General features: G+C 45.4%; 1 protein-coding gene across 1 annotated transcript in view; it reads right to left on the bottom strand.

Moving 5' to 3' along the window:
- The window catches only part of THBS4 (thrombospondin 4), a 42,978-nt gene extending 18,134 nt beyond the window's left edge, over positions 1–24,844 (bottom strand). The window contains exons 1-9 of the mRNA XM_084801657.1: positions 24,593–24,844; positions 20,427–20,630; positions 8,629–8,876; positions 6,106–6,214; positions 5,423–5,505; positions 5,066–5,117; positions 4,640–4,842; positions 2,948–3,085; positions 30–98 (exon numbers count right to left, since the gene is read on the bottom strand). Of these exons, the coding sequence (XP_084657783.1) occupies positions 30–98; positions 2,948–3,085; positions 4,640–4,842; positions 5,066–5,117; positions 5,423–5,505; positions 6,106–6,214; positions 8,629–8,876; positions 20,427–20,630; positions 24,593–24,680 (1,194 nt within the window). The 5' untranslated portion in view covers positions 24,681–24,844. The remainder of the gene's footprint in view (positions 1–29; positions 99–2,947; positions 3,086–4,639; positions 4,843–5,065; positions 5,118–5,422; positions 5,506–6,105; positions 6,215–8,628; positions 8,877–20,426; positions 20,631–24,592) is intronic.
- Between the last annotated feature and the right edge of the window lie 538 nt (positions 24,845–25,382).

Raw genomic sequence — 25,382 nt, 5'->3', positions numbered from 1 at the left:
ACCTGCCTCCGAGCCTGAGAAATACTTACCAGAGTGTTAATGCAGATCGAATTCAGAACGCACGCTCCATTTTGGCACTCGTCAATGTCAGTGCACACCTAGGCGTAAAAGTTCAAAGACATCTCACCCTCTGCTTAAATAGAGAAGCAAATGAATAGTCCTATCTCACCACATGTGGGGAAAGGCACACAAGAGTTTTAGGGAGAATGGTGAATGGGGATTGTTTTAGCTCTCTGGGCGTTGGTGCACTTAATCTAATTGCAGGCGCTAACTGTCTTCATGCAGGTCACAGACAGAGGAGATATTTGCATAACTTATCTATTCAGTAACCTTTAGTCAGGAGAACCTTTTCTTTTCCACTTGGTCCCCAACACATGTCTGAGGATTCCTGTCTTCCTTCAGTTCTAAAAAATTCTCAGCTTCTCTCCAGTTTCGTTATTTCTAGTCCTTCTTCGGATCCACCATCAGAGGAATCATGAGAGTCTCATAAGACCTCTCACTTGTTTTGTGTGTCTTAGCTAAGTTCCAAGAAGTGGTCTCAGACTCGCCCTTCAGCTGGTGAATCTCCAGTTAGTTGTGTCTAATTTGTTTCACCCATCCACTGAGTTTTGAAAAACTGGTTTTGTTACCATATATGAACTATACATAACACTGTGCTCCGTTGTGACATTTTCATAGATGTGTCATCTATTGAGTGATTAAATTCAGGGCTTATACTTTCAATTGATAATACCCTTTTCCCTTACTTTAAAAATAATTTTTATTGAGCTTTTAATTTCATTTTTAAATGTTTCTAATAAGAATGGAATTACATCACTTCTCTTCCCCTTCCCTCCTCTAGACTCTCTAAGGTCACCTCCCTAGGCCCCTTCCTATGCACCACGACTCTCAAGTTAAGAGCCTCTTTTTCTTTGATTATATTTGTTACATGCATATATATATGCATACATATACACAAAAAACCTTCTGCATCTATGACTCACAGAACATTAAAGAAGAGGAGATGGAAATATTATAAGAGCCAGAGTACTCGGAAGTCTTCTGTGCAAACAGTCTCTTCTAGAAATGGCTGTATAAACAAGACCAGAGCATTAGCGATATCAGCAGCTATATTAACATGGCAGGGGGAGTGTCATGGGGTCCCATCCCTAGTCAAAGAACTACAGGCCACTATTGACTGCTCAGAGAGGTATGAGCCCACTGTTGGTTGTCCAATGCAGAGTGGTCAGCCTTGAAACCATCTACACACAGTGATGATAGCTTCGTGTGGATACTTTTCACACGTGTCTAGTTTTTCCTAACAGTACCTTTTCTTTAGCCACAGCACAGATCCTCTTATATTCAGCTGACGTTTATCAAGTTTCCTCATTGCAGTTCCTTCACAGCAGCCCTGGGTTTGGGCACTCCCTGGCCCCGGTGCTCACATCTGCACACACATCTGTTATGTCTTAGGTTGGCTGCAGCTCTGGGGTGTAACTGCCTCAGGGAGGTTTTATGTGAATAGCTATGCTTTACCGATAACACAGACTCGGAGTTTATAACTGTAAACGGTGGAAACCTGGTGCTGTGGGGCACGGCAGGCGGTTTTTCACCTTTGCCAACCATGTCCCAAAGGCGAAGTCAATCTCTTGTGCTCCTTTGAGCTACTGATGTTTTTTCCATCTCTGTGTCATGGGGAGGGAAGTTCCCCGAGGACCCTGGCTTTAGATAGGATAGATACATGCATACTAGGTCTCCTACACTTATGACCACCGTACTCTCGTTCATACTGACAGCCCTCGCTCCTCAGGTCCATGAGCTGGTGTGGCACTGACATCCCTTACAGGCCTGGAAACACTGCTACTAAAGTGGCAATTCATTAAAACTCATCATAAAGTTTTATCAAAGTGATTCCTTCACTTTCTCATACACACAGAGAGAGAAAGACAGAGAGACAGACAGAGAGACAGAGAGACAGAGACAGAAAGGCAGACAGACAGACATGCATAATTAGGCTTAGGAATTCCTATATATGTATATATATATATTAACTATTAATATATATGGATTCATATGTCCACTAGGAACGGCCCCTTACGAGCTTATCAAGTGTTTTATATGGCATTTTGCCTCTTCTCCTTGATTTAGTCTGAGAGATTTTATCCTTAGAAGAAAACCTTGGCTCATTATCCCAGTGGCTCCTTGTCATTCCTGTGTCTGGTTTGCTTTTTTTTTTTTTTTCTCTTCCTAGCCTGAAAAGTGATGCCCTCCAGAATCCTCTGACAAGCAGCAAGGAAATAATGACCCCCTTGCCCTTCTTCAAAGCTAATAATTTCCCCAAGGTAGTAAAATATATTTATAGACCAGCCATTTTTAAGGGCCAAAAAAACATCAAAAAGCATTTCACAGTCAGTTGGTTAAATAACGGCCAGATAGCACAGAGCTTTCGGAGATAAATGGACACTGGCATGCGGTACTGAGGTGCTTTCTGGCAATTTATAGCTTATATAAGAAGAAGGCTAGGCTTCCTGGGGGGGGGGGGAGGGTTATCTCAGCTCTTCAAATCCTCTCATCTTAAAGCGCCTTCTGATTGGCAACAACGGCTCTATAAAGTGATCTAATTTCCCCAAGCTTTTTATTTGCCTCTCAGATTCACAATTTCTTCTGCAGGACAAGATGTCTGAAGGCTGTCAAGAGAGTGAGTCTGAAATCAGTCTGCGCGGCCCCTATTCCGCATTTACTGCTTTACTAGCAATACTCCATTACCCCAGCTTTAACAGCGTCCTCTTCTAGACTTTACGGGCATATATGCCTCTCGGCAATGAGTCAAGATAACTTTCCCTCACCACACTGTGCCATACTCCACAGGGCACTGGCTGCTCACGGTGGTAAGGGTTAGGCTGATAAGCTGGGGAAATTGCCTGATAATGAAAAGTGAATGGAAAAAAACCCCACCATTTCTGCTCACCTGCTTGTTGGTCTTAGCGAAGTTGATCCCAACACCCTGCACCATGGGCCCAGTGAAGCCTACTGGGCATGCGCCACAGCTGAAACCCGGAGCCAAGTTCACGCAGCGCACACCTGGGTAGCAGGGATGGTATTTGCACTGGGGAAAGAAATTGTTCAGTCTTTAGTTCCGTGGGGGAAAATAACCTGGAGCTCCCCACCGTCTGTTTACATACACTTATTTATTCCTTTATATCCTGTGGAGATTAAATTTTCCACTAACATAGTTAGCTGTTGAATGCCCGATTCCCCCAATTTGGGTTGCCCTGTGGTTGTTTATTACATTGCAGATGAGGCTCCGCCAACTTTAAGTTGTGCTTTAACATTAGCCAGGCTGTGTCCAGGTGTGGCAAGCTCCCCGGTGTTTTAAGGATTCCCTGGGAAAGGCTGGTCCTCAGGGGGCTTTTAGAGCATCTGGGAGCCTTAAGTGGAAATTTCTACAGCTAGACAGGGTTCTTTAGGGAGGGTCCGCCTCTCTGCCCTGTCCAGGCCATGACTATTCCAAAGGCCACCTAAAAGAGCCTACAAGATGGTTCTGATATCTATTAAAAACCAAAAACCCTTTAGCTAATGTAAAAAACATGAGCAGTTCCTGCCCTTTCACAAAGGAGGAAAATTCCAGCTCACAGATAAAAACCAGATACAGTTCTGTGGAACACGTGCCGTATCAGCTCTCCAAGTGAGGGATTCTTAAGAGACCAGCCTCGCTTTACACTATGGGGCGAGCATGGGGGTGCGGGTGCTGGTGCGGATGCGGGGGGTGCAGGTTTGGGTGCGGGTGCGGGAGACCAGACCTGCAGTCAGCTGAGCAGCTGTTAGTCTTCAGGGCCCATTTGAGAGGCGCTCCCTTACTCTTACTGCTGCTGGAAAGGCACATTTTGGAGGCAGCTTTGCCACCAGCTATGGGTCCTGTTATGTGAGCAGCCTTGGCATTGGATGAAAGTTCTGCCAAGGCTCTGCCTGCTTGCTGTACAGTACAAGCATGCTCTCGCCGGCTTCCCTGTTGGGCACTTCGGCTACTCTCAGGCCTTCCTAATGGATCCGCTTGCTGTGAAATTCCCTCTGTTCCTTTATTTTATTTATTTATTTTTTTGTTTTTTTTTTTGTTTTTCAAGACAGGGTCTCTCTGTGTAGCCTTGGCTGTCCTGGACTCGCTTTGTAGACCAGGCTGGCCTCGAACTCACAGCGATCCGCATGCCTCTGCCTCCCGAGTGCTGGGATTAAAGGCGTGCGCCACCACGCCCGGCTTGTTCCTTTATTTTAAGCCCAAAGAAAGATACAACAATTTCTGGAGCAAGGACCCTTACTCCAACCCTTAGTTCCCACACATGCGCACTTCAACGATAGATTGCTTTAGAGAAATAGTCAACAGATGTTGGAGTAGAAAGTAGAAACTACAGCAACGTAGCAATGTGGCCAAGTTAAAAAAAATCTGGGAACCCAGAGCAACGTGACAATCATGGCTACGGCTGTGTGTTATGCTTTCCTGCTGCCACTCATTGTGTCTCAGGGACTCCAGGCATCCATAAGGAAGTCCCCTGGAGCCCCGAGGACACAACCCAGGTGGCCCCTGATACACAGTATGGCTTCATGTTCCACAGTGACCAGAAAGAAACCGGGAGAGGAGGTCCCACTCTGCCCGGCTGAGCATTACCTCGTCCACGTCGGAACAGGTGATCCCGTTGCCCGTGTAACCGTCTGGGCACGGTCCACACTGGAAGCCATCCCTGGTGTCCGTACATCGGACACCTCGGAAACAGGGGCTAGAGTCACAGCGACGCGTTGGGCGAGTTGGGGGCGCTGGAGGAGCTACGGGCACCAGTGTGTTCGGGGTTGGGGACTGAAAACTCAGAGGACCTAGAAAACAAGAGCCGTTCAATCCAGAGACGTATTAACTCATGTGGAATACATAGGACGCAAAATGAAATTTGGCTTCCCCATATTTTTTCCCCCTTCCCATTAACCCCTGTGCAGAGCTCCCAGAAGCTGCAGTCACGTGACCTCGCTTCAGATCCCCCCCCCCCCCCCCCCGTCTGTACCGCCACCCTCAGAATGAGCAAGTCACCACAGAAGCACTTACCACAAGCCTGGCATTCGGCAATAGTGTTTCGTAAAAACGATGTTTCCTTGACCTTTAGAAATAGAAAGAAAAGTTTGCCCAGAATGACAGTGTCCTTGTAGAGCTGCCCAAGAAAGGGTCCTATAGTACTCAAGGAGCCTGCGATGGCTTCCCCACAGCCTTGGCCATGGAGGCTCCCGGCAAGCAGGCTCCCCCTCTTTCCTTCCGACCGAGCCTTGGGCTGGAGGGCTGTGTAGGGTTTTGTGAGGCGTCCCCAGTCTAAGCTCCCTGCCTGTGCTGACCTGCCGCTCCACCCACCAGCACGGAAGCTGCTATTCTAATGCTCGGGACTTGCCTCATGATGGCTTTATTGCTCACCTGCTGCCTCAGGAGATCCTTCACTTCTCCAAGGAGCTGGTTTAATTGTGTCATTTGACCCAAGAACTGTCGATTAAAGTCTCCTGAGGGAAGAGCCAAAGGTAAGGAACATTCAGCCAGTGTTGCATGGTTCAGCAGATTAGGGACCAAGGGCCTTCCTTGTACATGCTCTGCGAAGCACTCTAGTTACAGGCCTAGCCCTTGGGGTTTTCTGAGATAGGGTCTTACTCTATAGTGCAGACTGATATCAAACTGGCAATCCTCCTGCCTCAGCCTCCTGAGTGCTGGGAACATAGGTATGCGCCTCCATGTCTGGTCGGGGGGATGGCATTTCTAAGTGATTCAAAGTCAAAACACTCTCCAGATAATCACTAGGACAAGAGGATTCAAAATCTCGGGCATCTGAATTTAATTTAGGGGAATGTATCTAGTTTCAGCTAACAAAATGATGCTGCTAATGTTGTTGGCTAGTTGGTCCAAATTTGTGAGTTATAAAAATGAAAGGTCAGTGAGGCGATTCCTTGGCCTGGATTTTGTCCAGGAACCTCATTTGTCCAGATGTGCAATCTGGGGCTACTGTGCTCTCAGCACATAGGTGGGTTAGGGGGCCTCATCTTCCTTAGGAGCCTTGACACCTGAGACCTGTGTTGCTGAGCGTGTGCACACTGCCCAGGAGCCCACACCTGTGCTTGTGGCAACCAGCGGCTCACTCTGCTGCAGGAAACAGTCTTGTAGGCTGGCCACCTGGAACAGCGAGCCCCGCACCACCAGCTTCAGCTCTTCCAAGAAGTCCTGGGAGAGAGGGGGGGGGGATGGGGGTGGGGGTGGGGAGAGTGCACATGTACCACAGATCACTGCCACCATTCAAAAGCAGACAGGCTTTAACAGAGTAGCCCTGTGTGCTTGGAACAAGGCGTTTACATAATTTCCTGTAGGTTCACATTTTCCCTTAAGCCTGTGTGGCCCACCTTTCTGACCGAAGCAAATGCGGAAGTTGCCAGCTGCCTAGGAGAATCCTGGCATCGGAAAGGGGGGTTTTCTGTCACAGTAATAAACATGCTAATCTGTGGCAGGAACCTCTCAAGGGCTGCTGGGGGTTTACTTATAGTGTTTAGATTACAATAAAACAACGGTTCAGCTCAAAACCGTGCTGTTCTTAGGGTGTCTTGGCTCCAGGCTGTCCCAACAAGCTCCTGACTTATTTGGGCCACAGGAATGAGTAACTATATTCTGTGATCGCTAGGTACTTATCACCACCATGTTCTTGCTTTTTTTTCCCTCCAGTCTCCCCTTGGTCACAAACTCAGTCTCCTGACTGTTTTCACCTTGTACTCATTTGTTTGATGTGACTATGGCAGAAAAAGTTTATGTCAGCTGCTTATGTGAAGTGAACGTTGGTATTTTTGATTAAGTAAGCATTTGCCGAGGAATTCTGTTTTTTTTTTTTTTTTTTTTTTTTTAAGTTCATAAGGTTTATTCAACCTAGTAACGAGCACCGTGTTGGTTGTCAGATTGTGTGGCCCAGGGAGGCAGGATTTTGGGTAGGTCTGGTCTCTATGTCTAAAGCGAGTCCCTTTGTTGACTACCTGACTCCATGTGGCCGTGGAGACCAAGGTCCTAAGGATAGTCTAAGATGGCAGAACTTTTGAGAAGAATCTGAGTATAGTTTGTGAGATCTTGTCATACTGAGAACTGACTTTCAGCAACTGGTTTATTTGACTGTGGACACCATTATTTTCTAAAATAATCAGTGGCCATACTTTTGATTGCTGTTCCCTTTTGGGTGACTTGGGGTCTGAGAAATAAAACCCCTCATATCTTTTTTAGTCATTAGTTGCCTTCTCTATAAAATAAAAATTTGTCTTTATGAATGATTAAAAACCAGAATGAAAACCAAGTGTCCTGTAGAGTTCAGCTTTCTTGGAATTTCTACTTAACAATGTTTCTACTTAACAATACTTAATGATACACATGAACAGAGTTCTAGGATCAACTTTAGGGTTTTCACACCATGATCTAAAACATCACTGCGGTCCTACTAGCAATGGAAACCACTGCTTATCCCCTGCATCTTTGTAGGGTGGGCCCAGCCAGCCTATGGCTAAAGCACATATAATAAAACAGAAAAATAGATATGGAAAATGAACATGGAGTTGCAGGGCACCACAGCACTGTGGCCCAACAGATCGTCTTAGCTACTGATGATGATGGTGCTGTTGCTTTCTGTACTAGACAGAGCTCAAGAGCTGTGACTGGATATAACCGATTCAGAGGATGAAGACGTCCAGTTCTTTATAGAAGTCAAAGAACCTCACAGCAAAAACAATAACAAAACCAAAAACAAACCCTCTAAAAAATGTGACAATTACTATAGCAGGGTTGCTGATAGGGCAATTAAGAAAAAAATCCCACCAACATGGCATGAAACAGAAGACAGACTTGATGGGAGGTTTTTTTTTTTTTGAGAGTACATTGAACAAAGCCATCATCGGGCATACCTTTGTTACTGAATGTTTTTCCAGTATCAGTGAAATAAAATGTTGTTTCTTGTGCTTCTCAACCAATGGCACTTATCAATCATTCTTTGTCATTGGCATTAAAATAATAAATAACAACATTATAGAAGGAGTGAAAATACATGGTCCTGGGCTGGAGAGATGACGGCTCAGCTGTTAAGAGCACCGTCTGCTCTTCTAGAGGTCTGAGTTCAATTCCCAGCAACCTCATGGTGGCCCACAACCTTCTAACATGAGATCTGGTGCCCTCTTCTGGTGTGCAAGTAGGTGTACATGCAGGTAGAACACTATATGTAATAAATAAATAAATCTTTAAAAAAAAAAAAAAAGAAAATACATGGTCCTATCAGACAAAGGTGATTTACTTATTTTAGCTACCTTTTCTGAATTTTACAATTGTTTGAAAAGCCAACTCCAGGGAATCTATTTATTTCACCAGGAATAGAAGTTCTCAATTTTGAATTCCTATTAAATATGAATTTAAAAACACTGATGCCTAGATCCTTAGATTCCAATTTACTCTGTATTAAGGGGGGCTATCTAACAAATGCTTTGCAAGTCCCCAAGTGACTCTAATACAGAGCACTGGAAAACAGGGATGATCTGACACATTCTCCTTAGCATAGGCCTTTGTGCCTTGGGCCACGGAAGCCCATTTTCCACCTTGGAGAACTGTTTGTGGGTTCCTACCTGTGGCTTCCTCTGGAACGTCCTCAATTCAATGGACTCTGGGTTCTGGGTGAGGCCAGAAAAGGCTCTGGGGAGGTTGTGCATCGAATCCACCTGGGTGCAGTCCAGGTAGAGTTCTACGGAGGCGGCCCCTCTCTGTAAGTTGCTCAGTCTCAGGAGAATCCTGTGGCGCCTCCCATCAGCCAGCTGCAAGTTGTTGAAAACCACCAAATGGATCTTCCCATCGTCCTTCAGGTAACGGAGGATGGCTGGAACCAAATCCAGAGCAGAGACGTTATGAGAAGAAGGAAGACGGCTCTCGGCTGAGTGACCTTCTGTCACAAGGCTGGGCCACCACAAATAACGGAGGTTGTAACCACAAATATTGATTTACCAGTTTTTGTGGCCAGGTACTATTCTTGGCTTGGAGCAGTACTATCTGGCGACCTATCTCTATCCTGGGCATATTTTGTGAGGATGGAGGAACAAAGAACTTGAGCCGGGCATGGTGGCTCATGTCTTTAATCCCAGCACTTGGGAGGCAGAGGCAGGCAGATCTCTGTGAGTTTGAGGTCAGCCTGGTCTACAAAGCGAGTCCAGGACAGCCAAGGCTGCACAGAGCAACCCTGTCTCAAAAATATAAAACAAGACAAAACAAAACAAAACAGAACAAAGAACTCTAGCAAATCCACAAATAAACACCCCAACTTTAAGAAAGAGCTGCCCCCCACCAGAAAGTCAGATAACATTCATGTTCATTCCTAAAGGCATGTATTCATTAGAGCACCAAGCACAAGTACCCCTGAGCACTTCAGTGAGTGCTGTTCTTAGTTGCTTTAGTTTCTTAGGCCAGCCCTGTGAAACTAGGATAAGCAGTGGGGCAGCAAGTGAAACTTAGACAAGGAGCGCACTCATGTCATCACGAGGGTAGGACTAAAATCAGAGCCCCAGTGCGATGTGTTCCGGGGTATGGCCAGGTCTTTGTAAGCATAGCTCACATCACTTTAGATGTAGTGTTATCGTCCTTCAGCAAGCCGTCCCTAACGTGACCCTGCCTTCTGCTCTTCCCAATGCAAAGCTATCTATCTTATATGCACTAACTAAAACTTGATGGGAATTTAAATATCCTTGCTTCCGGACTTGCTTTTTTCCCCCGCCCTCCATTAGGGCCAGAGCTGAAACCTGGTCCTGCAAACTAACATTTTGTGAGTGGAACTCTTTGACTGAGTTTTGCTAGAAAGACTGAAAGGATTTGTTTCCAAGGGTTTCACACACACACACACACACACACACACACACACACACACGAGAGAGAGAGAGAGAGAGACAGAGAGAGAGAGAGAGAGACAGAGACACAGAGATGGAGACAGAGACACAGAGACACAGAGACAGAGAGACAGACAGAGAGCTAAAATTAAACTAAAACCAATCTTTTTTAAAAGAAAAGAATGCTCATCTCAGGGCTGTAGAGATGGCTCAGTGAATATGCATACTTCTCATTATTAATTCATTCTCTCATATATTACATCCTGACCGCGGAGTCCCCTCCCTCCTCTTCCCCCAGTCCTCCGTCTCTTCCTCCCTTCCCCATCCACTCCTCCATTTCCCTTCAGAAAAGAACAGGCCTCCCAGGGACATCAACCAAACACGGCATAACAAGTTGCAATAAGACTAGGCACCTCCCCTCATACTAAGGCTGGGTGAGGCAACTCAGTAGGAGGAAAAGAGTCCCCCCAAACAGGCAAAAGAGTCAGGGAAAGCCCCTGCTCCCACTGTTAGGAGTCCCACAAAACCAAGCTACATAATAGTAACATAGGATGCACATTCTTGCTGCCAAGATGATCCACGCGGTCAAAGACAAGAAGCGACTGCTGGAACTATCTCTAGCTCTGATGAGCTCAGCTGATGTGCACATGCGCACGTCGAGTGATGAAATGTAGTAAACACATTAGATAATGTTCACTTGATGTTTTTGTTAATAAACACACTGCACAGCGTGTAAGACTGAGAACGATGAGTTTTTTTTTTTTACATTAAAGCACAATCATAGAGCAAGTCCCCAGGATAGCAAGACCCTGTTCCAGGGTGGACCAGATGGCCCAGCAGTCAGGAGCACCCGGCTTAGGTTCCCAGAACCCACATGATGGTTCACAACTCTGTAACTCCAGCTCAGGGATTTAGTGCCCTCTTCTGGACTTTATGGTCACCAGGCATGCATATAGTGTACATATATACATGCCGATAAACACCCACACAAAATAAAAATAAATCTTTATAAAAAATAAAATAGATTCATATAAAAAGAGATTCGTGAGTGTTTGTTTCGAGACAGAGTTTCTCTATGTAACAGAGCTCTGGCTGTCCTGGACAGATCAGACTGGCCTTGAACTCACAGAGCTCTCTCTACCTGTCTCTGCCTCATGAGTGCTGGGATTAAAGGGATATGCCAGCATACTCAGCTGGCATTCTTGGTGTTTTATTGAATAAACAGCAAAAAGAAGTTGTAAGTATATCTTCATTCAGAAAATTTGTATATGTATATGTGAGTATATACATAAGTATATATAAATATATATACACAAGTATATATGTATTACATAGATATATGCACTGTAGAGAAAATTGCCAATCTTAGTTGGGTAATTTTTGAGTGTTTCATGAATATTATTTCTCTTTTTGCCTCATCTTTAATGCCTAAGTTTTCTACGTGAAATATCTATTACTTATATATAGAATAGTGAACATGGGGCCAGCAGGATGATTCAGCTGGTAAGGGCACACACTGTCAAGCCTGACAACTTGAGTTCAACCTGCAGGACCCATGCTGTGGTGTGCACACGTGTACGTGTGTGTGCGTGCACGTACACATTCACGCATGCATGTGCACACGTATGTGAACTCACACAAATCAACACATTTATATTTAAAAAACCCCAAAATTAAAAGCTAGTATACATATTTGAGTCTCTGATGCTGTTGATCTGTGTGATTTGTGACAAGTAACCTGACGTGTCTTTCCTTGAGTGCCTTTTCAGCTGACTGGAAGTGCCAAGCCAGAGCTGACGCAGGGGCCAGCTAGCCAACAAACCATTAAGTTTCAGTGTTGCCAAAGAAAACGGTAAATTTAAAGCTTTGCCCATATCACACTTTCTAGGTTCACTTTCCCACTAGCTTTGCTTCTCCATTTGACAACTGTGTGGGGACAGGATTGGCACCGTGTTCTGTGACACACACATGCCCGGAGGGGTCTGACAGAGCGTTTCATATTGTCTGTGTGGTTGCCACTGTGTGCTCCTGTCAGAGAAGAACTTTAAAAGCCGGGCCTTCTGTTGGTAGCTCAGTGCTCACTTTCCCGAGTATTGGTTAGACTTAATACAAATGATAGCCATGGTATGGTAAGACAGGAGATGCTGACTGTGGGATACACACGAGAAGAAATCCTCCCCTTTCCGCCTGAGTTTGGCGAGTGTAGGTGTTGAGTCGCTTCCCCTGAGAAGAAGACCAAGATTTATTTCTAATCCTGGATGTATCAGAATCTTTACCCTTTTATTTACTACTAACTGTATCACAAATTAATTAAAAATAATGGCTACATGGCTTGGAATTGGAGACATGTACAGTAATTAAGAGGAGGAGAAATTGAAAGCAAACATAAGCGCCACTTCACTTTTTAAAACTTCAGTTCCTCCGCTACTCAGAACAGTTTGCAAATACCTGGCTCTTTACAAGCTAATAAAAATACCACTTGTGTATTAAACTTGAATTAGGTCATGCGTGTGGTTAGCCAAACCACCGCCATCCCCGTTAGAGCCACTGCTTATCCTCTCTGTATTAACAGTTTAAGAAGACAGGCACGCACTTAAGACACACAGTTAAAACAAATACTCTTGATTTTCCTCCCCCCAAACTAACACTTCTGTGGATTTCAACGGAAACATCTTTCAGGCGCATTGCCACTTTCAGCAAACCTTTGCAGAGCACATGGGTCATGGTTTATTTTCATAGCTGAATAGCTGAGAGGAGTTTTATAAACAGGACCCAGTGGAGTAAATGCTGTGAAAATGAACTTTCAAAGAACAATTAAATGATTGCGTTTAAAGCTTTCCACATAAATAAAAGCCGATAGAGCGGCACTTCTCCATCCGAGCCCACGCAGAAAACTCTGCCCGTGTGCTCAGACTCTCCTGGAGGAGTGTTGTATTTCTGCTTTTGTGTGTGTGTGTGTGTGTGCATATGCAACACCAGCTCCCAAATGACACATTCCCTCATGCGCCTAGGACTTGTGACAAGGGGAGGATGCATACGGAAACTTTTACAGTGTCTGCTAGAAAAATTATCAAGTGCTATGACATTTACCGTTCTTCATTCTTGATCCAATAATTTTCATTTCTCTTATGGCTTTCATTTTTCATTTTTCTCTTTTATGGCACATTCCTCACTTCACTGCTTCCATACTTTTATATTACATCCTCTGAGCCCTTAGCCCACCCCAGAAGGCAGTCAGGGAAGTCAACTTGTCCTTATTGGTCACAGAGACCCTCAAGCAGCCCTGAGTTCCGTCTCTGGAGACCCTGCAGCCTGCTGGGTGGGTGCCTCCCGACCTCCCCAGAAGCAGAGAACACACATGTTCCTTCTTTTCAGAGCTGCCAGGATCCGGAAGCCAGCCCCTGACCCTGGAACCCCACACCTCTGCCAGGTCAGCTCTCTGGGGAAAGTTCCTGGGTACAGTTCTGTTTCTCCAGCTGCAGCCGGTCTGTTCCCATGAGCAGCTTGGCATTCCACTAAACTTGCAGGCTGATGCTGGTTGATGCCCTTGTGGCAATTGCTTCTACCTCTGTCTGCCGTGCCCCTGGGTTCCTCTGCTAGACCCCTGGCTTTACCTTCCTATCATTGGTCATTTTTGTATTTTAGGACTGAAAGACTGAGTTTCCCATAGGATCGTTCTGATTCAATTCTTGCCTGTTTATTGATTTAGTAGCTTGTGTTTACTTATATTTGTATGAATGTTTCACTCGGATATATGCTTCTGTATGGCTGTTTGTGGTTGTCACCCACACTCGTGCCTTTAAAAAAATGTGATGGGCTGGGCATGGTGACACACGCCTTTAGTCCCAGCACTCGGGAAGCAGAGGTAGGTGGATCACTGTGAGTTCAAGACCAGCCTGGTCTACAAAGTGAGTCTAGGACAGCCAAGGCTACACAGAGAAACCCTGTCTCCAAACAAACAAATAAACAAACAAACAAAAATGTGATGGACTTTTCTCTCTACGCCTAGCCTGTTTGTGTCCTTGACAGTCTGGGGCCTGATCTGATGGCACAGAGCTACATTTGCTTGCCTGTGAACCAGATGACACAGGACCCAAACCGCTGTGCCTGATTACATGCCTTCTCAGGGGCTGATAGGAAAACAAAGCCACCAAAGCAAACCCAAGCAAGGAGGATTTGAAGTTCTGCCATATTGGGAAGGCATTTTCAAAAGAGTGCTTTTGAAGGAATGGACCTTGTAGTAAACATGCTATATAGCATACTGACTTTTAAAGTGATAAGGTAGGGTGACAGCTTTAAAAACCTGGAAAATGATAATATTTTGTCTGCTCGGCTAGAGGAGTTGAGAGTGACTTGGCCTCCAGGCGTTCAGGGAGGCTGCATAACGGCAAGTGACTTTATTCTTTAATCCTTGAAAGTCTCGGATGGAAACCATCATTGCCAACGTGGGTCATCTTTTAAAGCCGTTACACAATATTTTAAGAATGCCTTCTTGCTCTCACTGTCCTCTGTGGTAGAGCCTGGGTTTGTCTTTGCTGGTTTATTGGTATGTGCTATGTACCGGGTCATGGTAACTTCTATCCTTTGGAGCTCCGTACAGAAGTAAATCAGCAAACATCTTTTTCTAATAATACTCCGGGTGACTGTGGTGAATGCTGCCTGTTTCCGAATGCTCTTCTAACAGCTTTTGCACATTTACACACACAGAGGATGGTGGGGGGAGAAGACAGAGAAGCACCTGGTGAAATGGATGCATAGAAAACACATGCAAGCAAAACACTTGTATGCCTAAAATAATAAAGAAAACCGAAAACGCGTTTCATTCAGCAAGTAGTTTTGCATCTCTGCCATGCACCCAGCATGGGGCTCAACACTGATTGGTTCTCAAGGCCATCAGCTAGGACTCCTCGATCAGCTCTCCCATGTCCTGCACTCTGCATCTCACTTTTCCCTCCTAAAGAACGGATTTACGTTTGTACGTATTCAGTTTTAATCTGATTGACTGTGGCCCGCTGTGCCGCCTGCTCTCAAATGTTGATGGTGCCCAATGTGTTGAACTCTGCTTCCTTGCTTTGTGCTAACCATAAACACAGTAAAAGACCACTGTCACTTAAGGTACCACGTTGATTCTCGGCTGGAAGGTGGCTTATCCAATCCTACTTGTTTTCTAGCATATTCATCCTTACACCGTTTGGAAAGATAAATGAGAGACCTTATGAACTTTCTATGAACTCAAGAAACGTCATTCCCACAGCGCCTATTTGGGGTTTCAGTTTGAAAGTTGTTGTTAAAAAAAAAAGAAAAAGAAAAAGAAAGCTCGTTGTGCCTTGTCTTAGTCTTTGGTTTTGGGGTGGGTTTTGTTTTGTTTTGTTTTTTTGAGACAGAGTTTCTCTGTGTAGTGTTGGCTGTCCTGGGCTCGCTTTGTAGATCAGGCTGGCCTTGAACTCACAGAGATTCGTCTGCATCTACCTCCCTGAGTGCTGGGATTAAGGTGTGTGTCACTGCATCCAGCTGCTGTGTCTTATTCTTTTTAGTCCTAGTTTGTGTTTAAAAGTCCTAGATTTCTTTTCCAGGTAATCCTATAATACATGAATATTAATATAATAATAATAATTATAATGATAATAATAATAGTATAAAACTTCATGCATTTGTTCTAAAGTCCATCATTCTGAGGCTTTCAGTATCTGCTTTTCGTCTCTATGGAAAACAAAACCAAAACAAAAAACAAAAACAAGTGGCGCTCTCTTTCCTGTGACTTCTAAAGGCTACCAACAGTGGCTATGCTATGACTTTCTTTACTGAATACGCCAACCTGTAGTCCACCTGGGCACGACAGACAACTAAGTTCACTGAGGGAGCTGTTACTCTGGTTTGGATTAAGAGCACACACATATTCTGACTACACCTCCCACCCCCTTTACCTCCCTCTCATCCCCATCAACACCCCTCATCACTTCCAGTCCCTTTTCCAGACTCATGAATATTGGTTTTGGTTTTGCAACTCATTTAGTTTAAATAGGACCATCTGTGTGACCATCGGGCTAGAACTATGCACTGGACACTGGTGGGGCCACCAGCGGGTGGGGCCACCAGCGGGTACCCAACTGGGGCAACAGTTCCCCCTTTCCCTGCATCTTTTGTTGGTTGGATTGGTTGGTTGGTGGTGCTGCGGACTAAGCCCAGGCTGCTGAACAGGCTAGGAAAGCACTCACCACTGAGCTTCATCTCCAGCCTTCTTTTTTTTTTTTTTTTACTTTTTATTTTGAGACAGAGTTTCACTAAATCGCCCAGGCTAGCCTTGGGCTCACGCTGTGGCCCATGCTGGCTTTGAACATTTGGTCCTTCTCACTCAGCTTATAGAACAGCTGGTGTTGTTGGCATGCACCAGCACGTCTAGGTTTGATGATGTTGTTGTGTAGCTTGTTTGTTTGTCTTTAAACCTTCTTGACTGTTTGAAGAATAATTCTTTTGCTGGATAACACAGCAGCAGTAAAGCCAACCTCAGCTAACCTGAGACATCTGTTAGTCCTGTGTCATGTGCCAACCTCAGCTAACCTGAGACATCTGTTAGTCCTGTGTCATGTGCCAACCTCAGCTAACCTGAGACATCTGTTAGTCCTGTGTCATGTGTGCCTGCCAGTGGGCTTATTCCTTCCTTGCTCTTCTTTGTTTCCAACAGAGCACAAATATTCCCTTTATTATCCAAGGTGCAAATCAACTACAACCATCAAATAGATTTTAGCTCTTTCTATTCTAATTATTATAGTTTTGTAAAGGTTTTTAAAGATCGTTCACCTTTTGCATGCGGCCATGTTAAAACTGAGCTCAGGCATGCTTTGAAGTGTAGAAAAGAACACGAGTGCTAGGGCTTTTCCAGCCTTGGCATAGTATGATGAGTCCACGGCAATTGCCATTAGTGTTTAAGACCCCCCACTTCCCCCTATTCATTACTGGGTCTAGAACGCTGGTTTCTAAAGCTCTCCTACCTCCCTCAAGCTGTACTTGCCTTTAGCCCACAGCTTTCAAAACTACTGCCCTGAGCCACTGCCACTTCCTATCCTTAGGCCGAGGAGTCATGGTAGCAACTTCCCGGAGTCCCCGTCATTTCAACACCATCAAGTTGTTCTTGGTGCCAACCAAATGAAGACCAAGGGAACAATTCTTCACATTGTCTTTCATTCACAGGCAAAGTTACCGGCAGTGTAAAGGCATTGTCTTTGGAAGATAGTTGGATAAATGGCAGACATCTGCCCCACCCACCCACTCACCCACCCATCCATCCATCCATCCATCCATCCATCCATCCTATACTATTTAAGAACCTGAGGGTGTTGTACTGACCCTCATAGGCTAACGGAGTGCCGTACACACTTCCATTCTTGGGATCGCTCTCAGATGACTAGTATCACCCTCATTGTAGAGATGATAACTGTGCTGACAGATTCACGGATGCACTCATGGTGACCAGTGGGCAGGGTGTTTCACTGGGACTCAAATCTGGGATGCTAGCAAGAAAGCTGTCTCCATGCCCAGTGCTAGAATGTCTCCAAACATATCCAACCATATGGTTTCCGCAAAGTGCTCACGTGTATCAAGATCTTACCACCTGTGTTACTACGAACTTGACAGGCCATTTGCACCAGAAACACCACCTGTATCCGCTTGTATGCAAAAGTCCTCCAATGTGCAGTCATTAAAAATCTCTTCTTAAACAACTCACTTGCACCAGACACCATCATTTCGCAACTCCCACAAAATGATGGGTCACCATTTATTGTGTTCGACTTGCACCTATGGAATCAGTTACCTTTGGGGCCCTGCTGTAGTGCCTGCAAAGTGCTGTGGCAGAACAAAATCAGGGTAAGGGGAGTCTTATCTCTGTTGAGAAAGCTCATCACCTATTGGAGAGTGCTGTAAGCAATGGAAGTACTAAGCAAAGTATAATTAGTACCTCTCTTGGCTAGAAAGCATAACGTCATATAAAGAAAACTAAGCCATGGTGTTTGGGTGGATCTTTAAGGTGCAGGATTTTGTTATTTGGCGGTGGTGTGGAGCATGTAACGGGGAGAGCAGAGGGGAGGTGCAAAAGGGCAGAGAAAGAAAGATGGCATGAGCGGGCCCAGAGAGCGATGGCTACTCTTTCTAGCTGAAGCAGTGAAGGCCATACTTAGGTACAGATTGGGAAGCACAGTTGAAGGTTTTGCTGTGGACCCTGGAAAGGTAAGGCAATGCACCTTATTCATTTTGAAAGGGGGGGACACGACAGGTCTTTGTGGTTGGGTGTACCTTGACCCAAACTGTTTTGTGAGCAGTAATGGAATGGCAGTGGGCGGGATGACTTGGAGAGGCGGGGAGGAGCTGGAGAGGCAGAGGGCTCCCTGGCAAGCTCTTCCGAAGTCACCCTTCAGTGGATTCCAGGAGTTCATCTAAGACGAGAGGGCCCAGTCCTGTTCTTCATCTGTGCGGTATCTTCCAGTCTCCAGGTCCATTAAAGGGAGAGGTGGGCTTTATTTCCTACTCGGGTTCTTTGAGTCGGTAGAAATACATTTGGATTTCTTCTGAGCATGGTATTGTCTTCTTTGCAACCTGGCTGAGGGGAGACCAGCTGAGCCTCGGCCAGTTGAGGGATGCTTGGAGACCACTACCCAGGGAGACCACTCTCTCATGCCTCTACAAACTATGTCAGCAGGCTACCATTAAACAGTTTGGTGAGCAGTCATACCGCATGCTACCCCTTTCTCCTTGGACCAAGGAACTCACTGGTTTTTTTTTTTTTTTTTAAGATTTATTTATTTATTATGTATACAGTGTTCTGCCTGCTTGTACCCCTGGAGGCCAGAAGAGGGCACCAGATCTCATTCTAGATGGTTGTGAGCCACCATGTGGTTGCTGGGAATTGAACTCAGGACCTCTGGAAGAGCAGTCAGTGCTCTTAACCACTGAGCCATCTCTCCAGCCCCCTCACTGGTTTTTTTTTTTTTTTTTTAACCACGCACTTCATCATGGCTATTGGTCCTTTCTAGAACTTTGGATTTGGCAGTGATGGCAAATATATGTACTTCCCCTGTCTTTCTAGGGAAACAACTCTGTCTATGCATTATTCGACTCTCTAAGTTTTACTGCTCATGTCATTTCTCTTTAGTCTCTGAGAATTCTCATTTCTGGATTCTCCCAGAACCCCCCCCCTTTTTTTTTGCTCATCCTTTTCTAAGAATTATATCTTTTCTAACAGGCTGGAGGGTGCAGAGGTGTGTTGGTTAGCTTTCCATCGCTGTGAAAATACCTGAGACTAAAAACCTTAAAGGAAGGAAGTGTGCTTTGGTTCACATCTGCAGAGGTCCATCAGCAGAGCCTCATGACAGGGAGCTCGAGGCCAGCAAAACACTCCCCAAGCTCTAAGTTCTATCAGCCTAGCTATGGCATCTAAGGGAACATAGGAAATCTGAGGTCGTCTCACATTTACCCACTGAAGCCTTAATCTCCAGTGTGATGGCATTTGGAGGCCAGACTTTTGGAGTTAATGAGTTGAGATTGGTCCTGAGGGTAGACTCTCTTCACAGGACTCTTGCAGTTATAAGAGGGGGCACAAGAGAGCTTGCACTGTCTCCACCTTGTGAGGCGACCTTGGAAAGGTGACTACGAAAGATGAGTACCACACCTGCCTGGAACCTGGCCTTCGACTTGCCAGTCTCTAGAACTATGAGAAATAAACATCTGTTGTCTAAGCTGCCTACCCTACACAGTGATTACGGCCAAGGACAACAGAGGCAATATGTAACTATCCTGGTCTCATGCCTTTCTGAACTGGTTTCAGAATAGCATCAGGGTGGAACCATGTCAGAAGGCATCCTGGTAGTGAAAGAGAGGACAGAAATAAAGTAAGAGTCAACAGAAGGGATGGAGAGTTGTGGAATGCTATCTCCCAGGCATGGAAGGGTCACTGTATTTTTGCACTCTCGGTAGCTGTGACTAATCGAATAAGATCTGTATAAGACAGGCCTGCCACTATTCTGCCACAGCTTGGAGAAGGGTTCGCTAGGATTCATCACTTCCCAAAGACCTATGGGTGGCCAGACCTAATGGTGGCTGGGGAGAAAGAGACAGCTGCTTCAGTGGTATACCCACTGGCACTTTCACGCTCCTCTGAATAACCCCATTTAATTCTAATCAAATGCACTGCCTTACACCAAGCCAACCGACCAACCAACCAACAAACAAAGCACTCAAAACATGGCCGCAGAAAGAGGACTCGTTGAGAAGAAGACGGGAAAGTATGGGACAAGAGAGAGCAATGCGGTGGTGACTACAGTGAGAACACATTCCATGCATGTATAGTCATGCCTTAATGAAACCTATTGCTCATATAATATGGTAATACAAGATATGTATTAGCATTAAGCAATTCTTCATTTCTCTCCCATAACTACCTTCTTACAGGTAAGTGTCCAGAAAGAAGAATATGGCATCGGAAAGGAACCGAGCAATGGGAAGTAGACCCCAAATCCTAGACTAGGAGGAGCATTTCACCGCAATCCTGCCAGTTGGCTCACCTTTGTTCAGGCGTCCCATCACGGTGAATTCAAAGTATTTGCTGTTGTCACTTGAGGAGTAGAGCCCAAAGATGGTGGCTGAGCTTTTGCTTTGCAGCTTGAAGGTGGAGATCACGTAGAGCTCGTGGAGGGCGGGGTCCGTCAGGACTGACTTCAGGGTGCTGGGGTTCAGCCTCTGGCTGGAGGACGGCAGAAGGTCAAAGACTGGAGGGACGAGAAGGAAGCGCATGGTCAGCGAATGACTAACTTTGGGGCAAACACTCGCTGTTGTTGTTAATTGGGGTGGGGGTGGGGCAGGGAGCAGTTGACACTAAGCTACAAAATAAAGTGAAGTGATCTTGCTGCTCCCCACCCCGACCCCAACATTGCTTAATTCACCAGTTCTCCGCTGTCTTTAATAGTGCCTGGACATTTGAAGCAGAGGAAATATAGCCCACTATTTACGACTTGCTAGAGCCCCTGAGGAGAAGTCTAGATCTGCAAACGCGAAATTGGATTTGGCTGAACAAGTGGCCGTGAAAACGTCCACCAGGAAAAGGACTAAACGCTCCGAGCACAAGGGGGACAGATGAACGCAACCAGCTCAGTGTTTCTCTCGTGTCCTCAGGCAGTAAATTGCACGTCTGGGGTCCTGTATGTACCTGTTGGACCTGAGCCGATTGCATTTCCCGGTTCCATGACACGACAGGGAAAGAGGCAGAAGGCACGCCTGTGGCGGCAGCAGTGGTGGTGGCCGCAGGGGGAGTATAATAAAAATGACCTTGCCACTTTTGTGAGAGCCTGTACCATTCTCCACTATTTCTGTTTAAAAAAAAAAAAATCAAAACCCACTGAGGAAACAGAACCAAGTGGTGTGTGTGGTTTACTCGGCTCAACTGTATCCAGAGGAATGGGGTTGGTCTACAAAAAGTAAAATCTGCATTTGTTTATCTGTGAGTTGTTTTTCATCACTAGGCAGCACTTTCTGGCAGGAGCTTCAGTGATGTTTATGTCCAGGGCCACTGAATGTCCAGTGACAAAGCGGATGCTGGGCAGTACTGATACTCACACTGAATGCTTACTAATTTACATAGCTATTGCTTGACCAATTCCCTGGCTTTCTGGAGCTATCGCTTGTCTATTATAATCTGATTGCTAAAAAGGTGATATTGATGACTTATAAAGAGCTCCTACAAATGAGTAAGATTATAAGCCTTCTAACAGATAAATAGGCAATTTACAGAAAAAGACCCACAAATGGCTTAATAGGAATGTAAATAAGTGTTCATATGCTCATTCAGCAATGCCAAGCCACTGATTTAAACAATGCTATCAAATTGAAAAAGTTAAAAACACAATAATACCTGACACTGTGGGTGAGGGTTCAGGGTATTCTTTCATGTTCCGCTAAGTAAAATTTAAATTAGTAGAATTCCCTTTTTTCCAGTAGCGGACAATTTAAATTAGTAAAATTCTTTTTTTCCAGGGCCTCATGCATACCGTTCTCTACCACTGCACCATGTCTGCAGGCCAAATCAGTACAAAATTCCGCAGGTAGTTTAATTAACTGTATCAAAGACTCTGAAACGCAAGTGCCCCCTTGACCTGGCAATGCCACTCACAGGAATTTATTGGAAGGAAATGCTAGATAAGACAGTAATGGACTTAGGTGCAATATTTACCATCAGTTGTGTTTCTACAGCTTCTGCTGTGGAAGGAATTAAGTGAAACTAGAAAGAGCAGGGTTGGGAATGCTGAAGCTCTCTGGGCTGAGCACTTTGCCATGAAAGTATCAATAGTCCTTAGCAAAGAAGGAACGGCTTTACAGTTAAAGCAATGGCTGGCGCCAATCCAAACCACCCAACTCATCAACTGTCCAATAAGATGCCAAGCATGATATCAAAATACCAATGGCAATGTTAGTGCCCTATGTCACAAAACTGACTAAATTAATTTTGGTTCATATGTAGTTAAATCCATACAGATTTAGAAAAATGTTCATGATAAAGTAAAAAATATTATATGTATGTACAACATGCTGTCTTTAGTGACTTATTTGTTTAGACAAAGATTTGAAACAAAAGTTAATTTAATAATATCTTTACATTAAAAGTAGCTATTTCTAGGCTGTATAAGGCTATTTTTTTATTTTCTTGCAATTCTGGTTAATTTTTTTTTTACAATGAACAAGTATTGCTTTGTACTAAAAAAATAAAATAAAATTACTAAGACAAACAAGAAAAACTGTAGCTTTTCAAAAATATCTATTCTTTTAAATCGATAATTTATTTTCCAAGCTGGATCTATGCTGTTTCCTGCACCTAGGAGCCATCACACCATAGTGAATTTAATACTAGATGTGTCAAAAAGCAAAATATCTAATGCATCTTCTAGTACCGCATACCCCCAAACTACAAAAACAGTTGCTGACCACATATTTCAAAAGGAGAATCAAGGTTTTTAATTTCTAAAGAATTGAAAACTCATCATTCTTACCAGCAGGGGATAAGGTTGAAATAAAGTAATGTGCTTGAAAACTCCGGGCTAGGTAGGCACCCTCAAGAAAGACACGTAAACTCAAAGTTTGAGAAGGGTGTTCCAAACTAAACTCCTGCTCCATTCCGGCTTTGACTTTGGTCTGGCCTGTGATTTAACTGACTTTAAGTGAGCTTGAATCTGTGCGGTGGTGTCAGATTCATTTGCTGTGTGCTCCAGAGGTTGAGCTGGGCTTAGTTGGCTAACAATGACTTTAGAGAGTGTTTTGAGTAGGAAACAAGATGCTACTGTTTCCTATTAATGCAGCTACGAGTCAGTAAAAGTGCCGGGATCCAAGCAGGAGCCTCTAGCGTTAGAGGTGAATTTAGCATGGAAATTGAATACGTGCTAATTTAGGTCTAGCCGCCCAGCTCAGAGGGAAAAGGAGGTAAGTGAATTAATCCAGTTGAGCTGTTGATTGCCGCCTTGATAACGCTATAAAACAATCTACCAGAAACTTGGCTTAATCAGATTGTCTACAACAACTAAGTTAACTGGATAATTTAGATTCTATCACAGAGCTGCCCACAGAACTGTCAGGTTTAAGAAGCAGAATCCGAACTTAATTCACACCACAAAGTTGTGTGCTCCAGTGTCAAGAATTTATATAACAGAAAATACCCTCTCAGGATAAGAAACCTTTTGAATAGTACTCCCCACCCCGACCCCGTCTTCTTAGAAACAGGCACAGTGTCCACTGCGACCATAGGATTCTGGTATTGCAAGCCAAACTAAAAATAGCAGTACGGTCCTGGTTGGACTATTCCATGAAATGGGTAGTCACTGTGGTGGGGTGAAGGGAACCCAGACTGCCTGGACCAGCATGCTTTGCTCAGCTTCGGGAAGGAAACACTTTACTTCACCTGAGTGTTTCTTACACAGATTTCCCCGTCCTTGGTCCACAGTAAAAACAAAGAAACAAAGAACAACCAAAAAACCCCAAACAAACAAAAAGCCGGTGCTGAGAGCGCCAAGAGGAAGGGCCAGTGTGCAAAGCTGTCAGAGCCCCGAGATCCTTCCTGGCTGTAACAATTCTTTCCTTGTGGTCTTCACAAGAACTTTTGCTTAACCTTAAGTGCCTGTTACCTGAAAGTTATTTCAAACTCCTGTCAGATTATTGACTTAAAAAACAAAAACTCCTTCACAGAAAAAGATCAATTTCTGAAAAGACTCAAGAAATCAAACTAACTCCTTGCGGGAAGTTAGCCTTTGAGTGTAAGGAGTAAGCACAGGAAAGCGGGTGGCTGGTGAAATAAAACTGCCATTGCTCAGCGGTCCATTTAGTGCCTGGAGAGAAGGGACGGCCGGGGGCTGACGCTGGTCTGCAGACAACTAGCATTTCCTCCCCAGCCAGACACCAAGGATCTTGTGGCACATTCTGCAGCGAATGATGCAAAAAGTTTGCACCCTACGAACTGTAGTTTAGGGAATTGGTCCCACGGTTGGGTAATGGAATTGGAGAACATTCTAGACATTCATCATCACTTCCAGTCACGATGTACTTCCATTCGGGGGCCCCCAGAAGAACCGAGAGGTGCAAGGCGAGGCCGCAGGAGCCCACGCAGAGCAACGAGCGCCAAACTGACCCCTCTAGGCGATCTCGGGATAGCTACAGCGGGCTGGGTGCAGAGCAGACTAGGGAGACCACTTACCCTGGGGGTTGGCCTGGGCGCCCGCCCGCTGCCACGGCTGCAGGACCAGGTGCAGCAGGAGGAAAACGGCCGCTTGTGGGGCCCACATGGTGACTCTTCTGCTCCCGGAGGGCTATGCGGGAGACAGCAGCTTAGCTCTGCGGCGTAGGGCGCTGGCCTCGGCCCGAGAGCGGTGCAGGTGGCGGGCGGGGCAGTGCGCAGCCGTCGGAGGGGTGCTGGCTGCTGGGCTCTGCCGCCGCAGTCCGAGCTTTATGGTCCAGCCGCCCGGGATTGGGGGGGGGGGGGATGTGTTTGGGGGAGGGCCGACTCGGGGCGGCCCTCTTGGCCTGGATCCCCCATTTGCCGGGAAGAGCGGGGGCGGCGGGAACCGGGAGCGTGGGCCACCAAGGGAAACACTGGTGCGGAGACCAGACGGAATGGAATGAGGTGGACAGTGGGAAGGGGGTGGGTAGACACAGGGGCGTGCTGAGGAAGGGAGGGATTCGAAAGAGAGGGTTTCGAAAGAGAGGGTAGGGTGCAGAGGATAGGCAGAGAGGGCCACAAAGGAGGAAGCCAGTACCCTCTTCTTCTAACCTTGAGCACCCCTCTTCCTTCCTCTCTTACTTTTCATGTTGTCTAGAGAAACATCACTTGCACATGTCTCTAAAGTCCCTGATTGCATTCCCAACTGATCTCGTCTGCTGGATCCCCCACAGTTCGGCTTCCGGTGGTCCAGAGGGCAGTAGGATTTGTGTATTTCTACAAGCTTTTCTTGAGTGCTTGAAATGATGCTTATCTTTTTTTTTTCCCC

Source organism: Acomys minous (genome assembly GCF_964271855.1).
Source record: "Acomys minous genome assembly, chromosome: 11".
Lineage (NCBI taxonomy): Eukaryota > Metazoa > Chordata > Mammalia > Rodentia > Muridae > Acomys > Acomys minous.
This window is presented reverse-complemented; position numbering and strand designations above follow the sequence as displayed.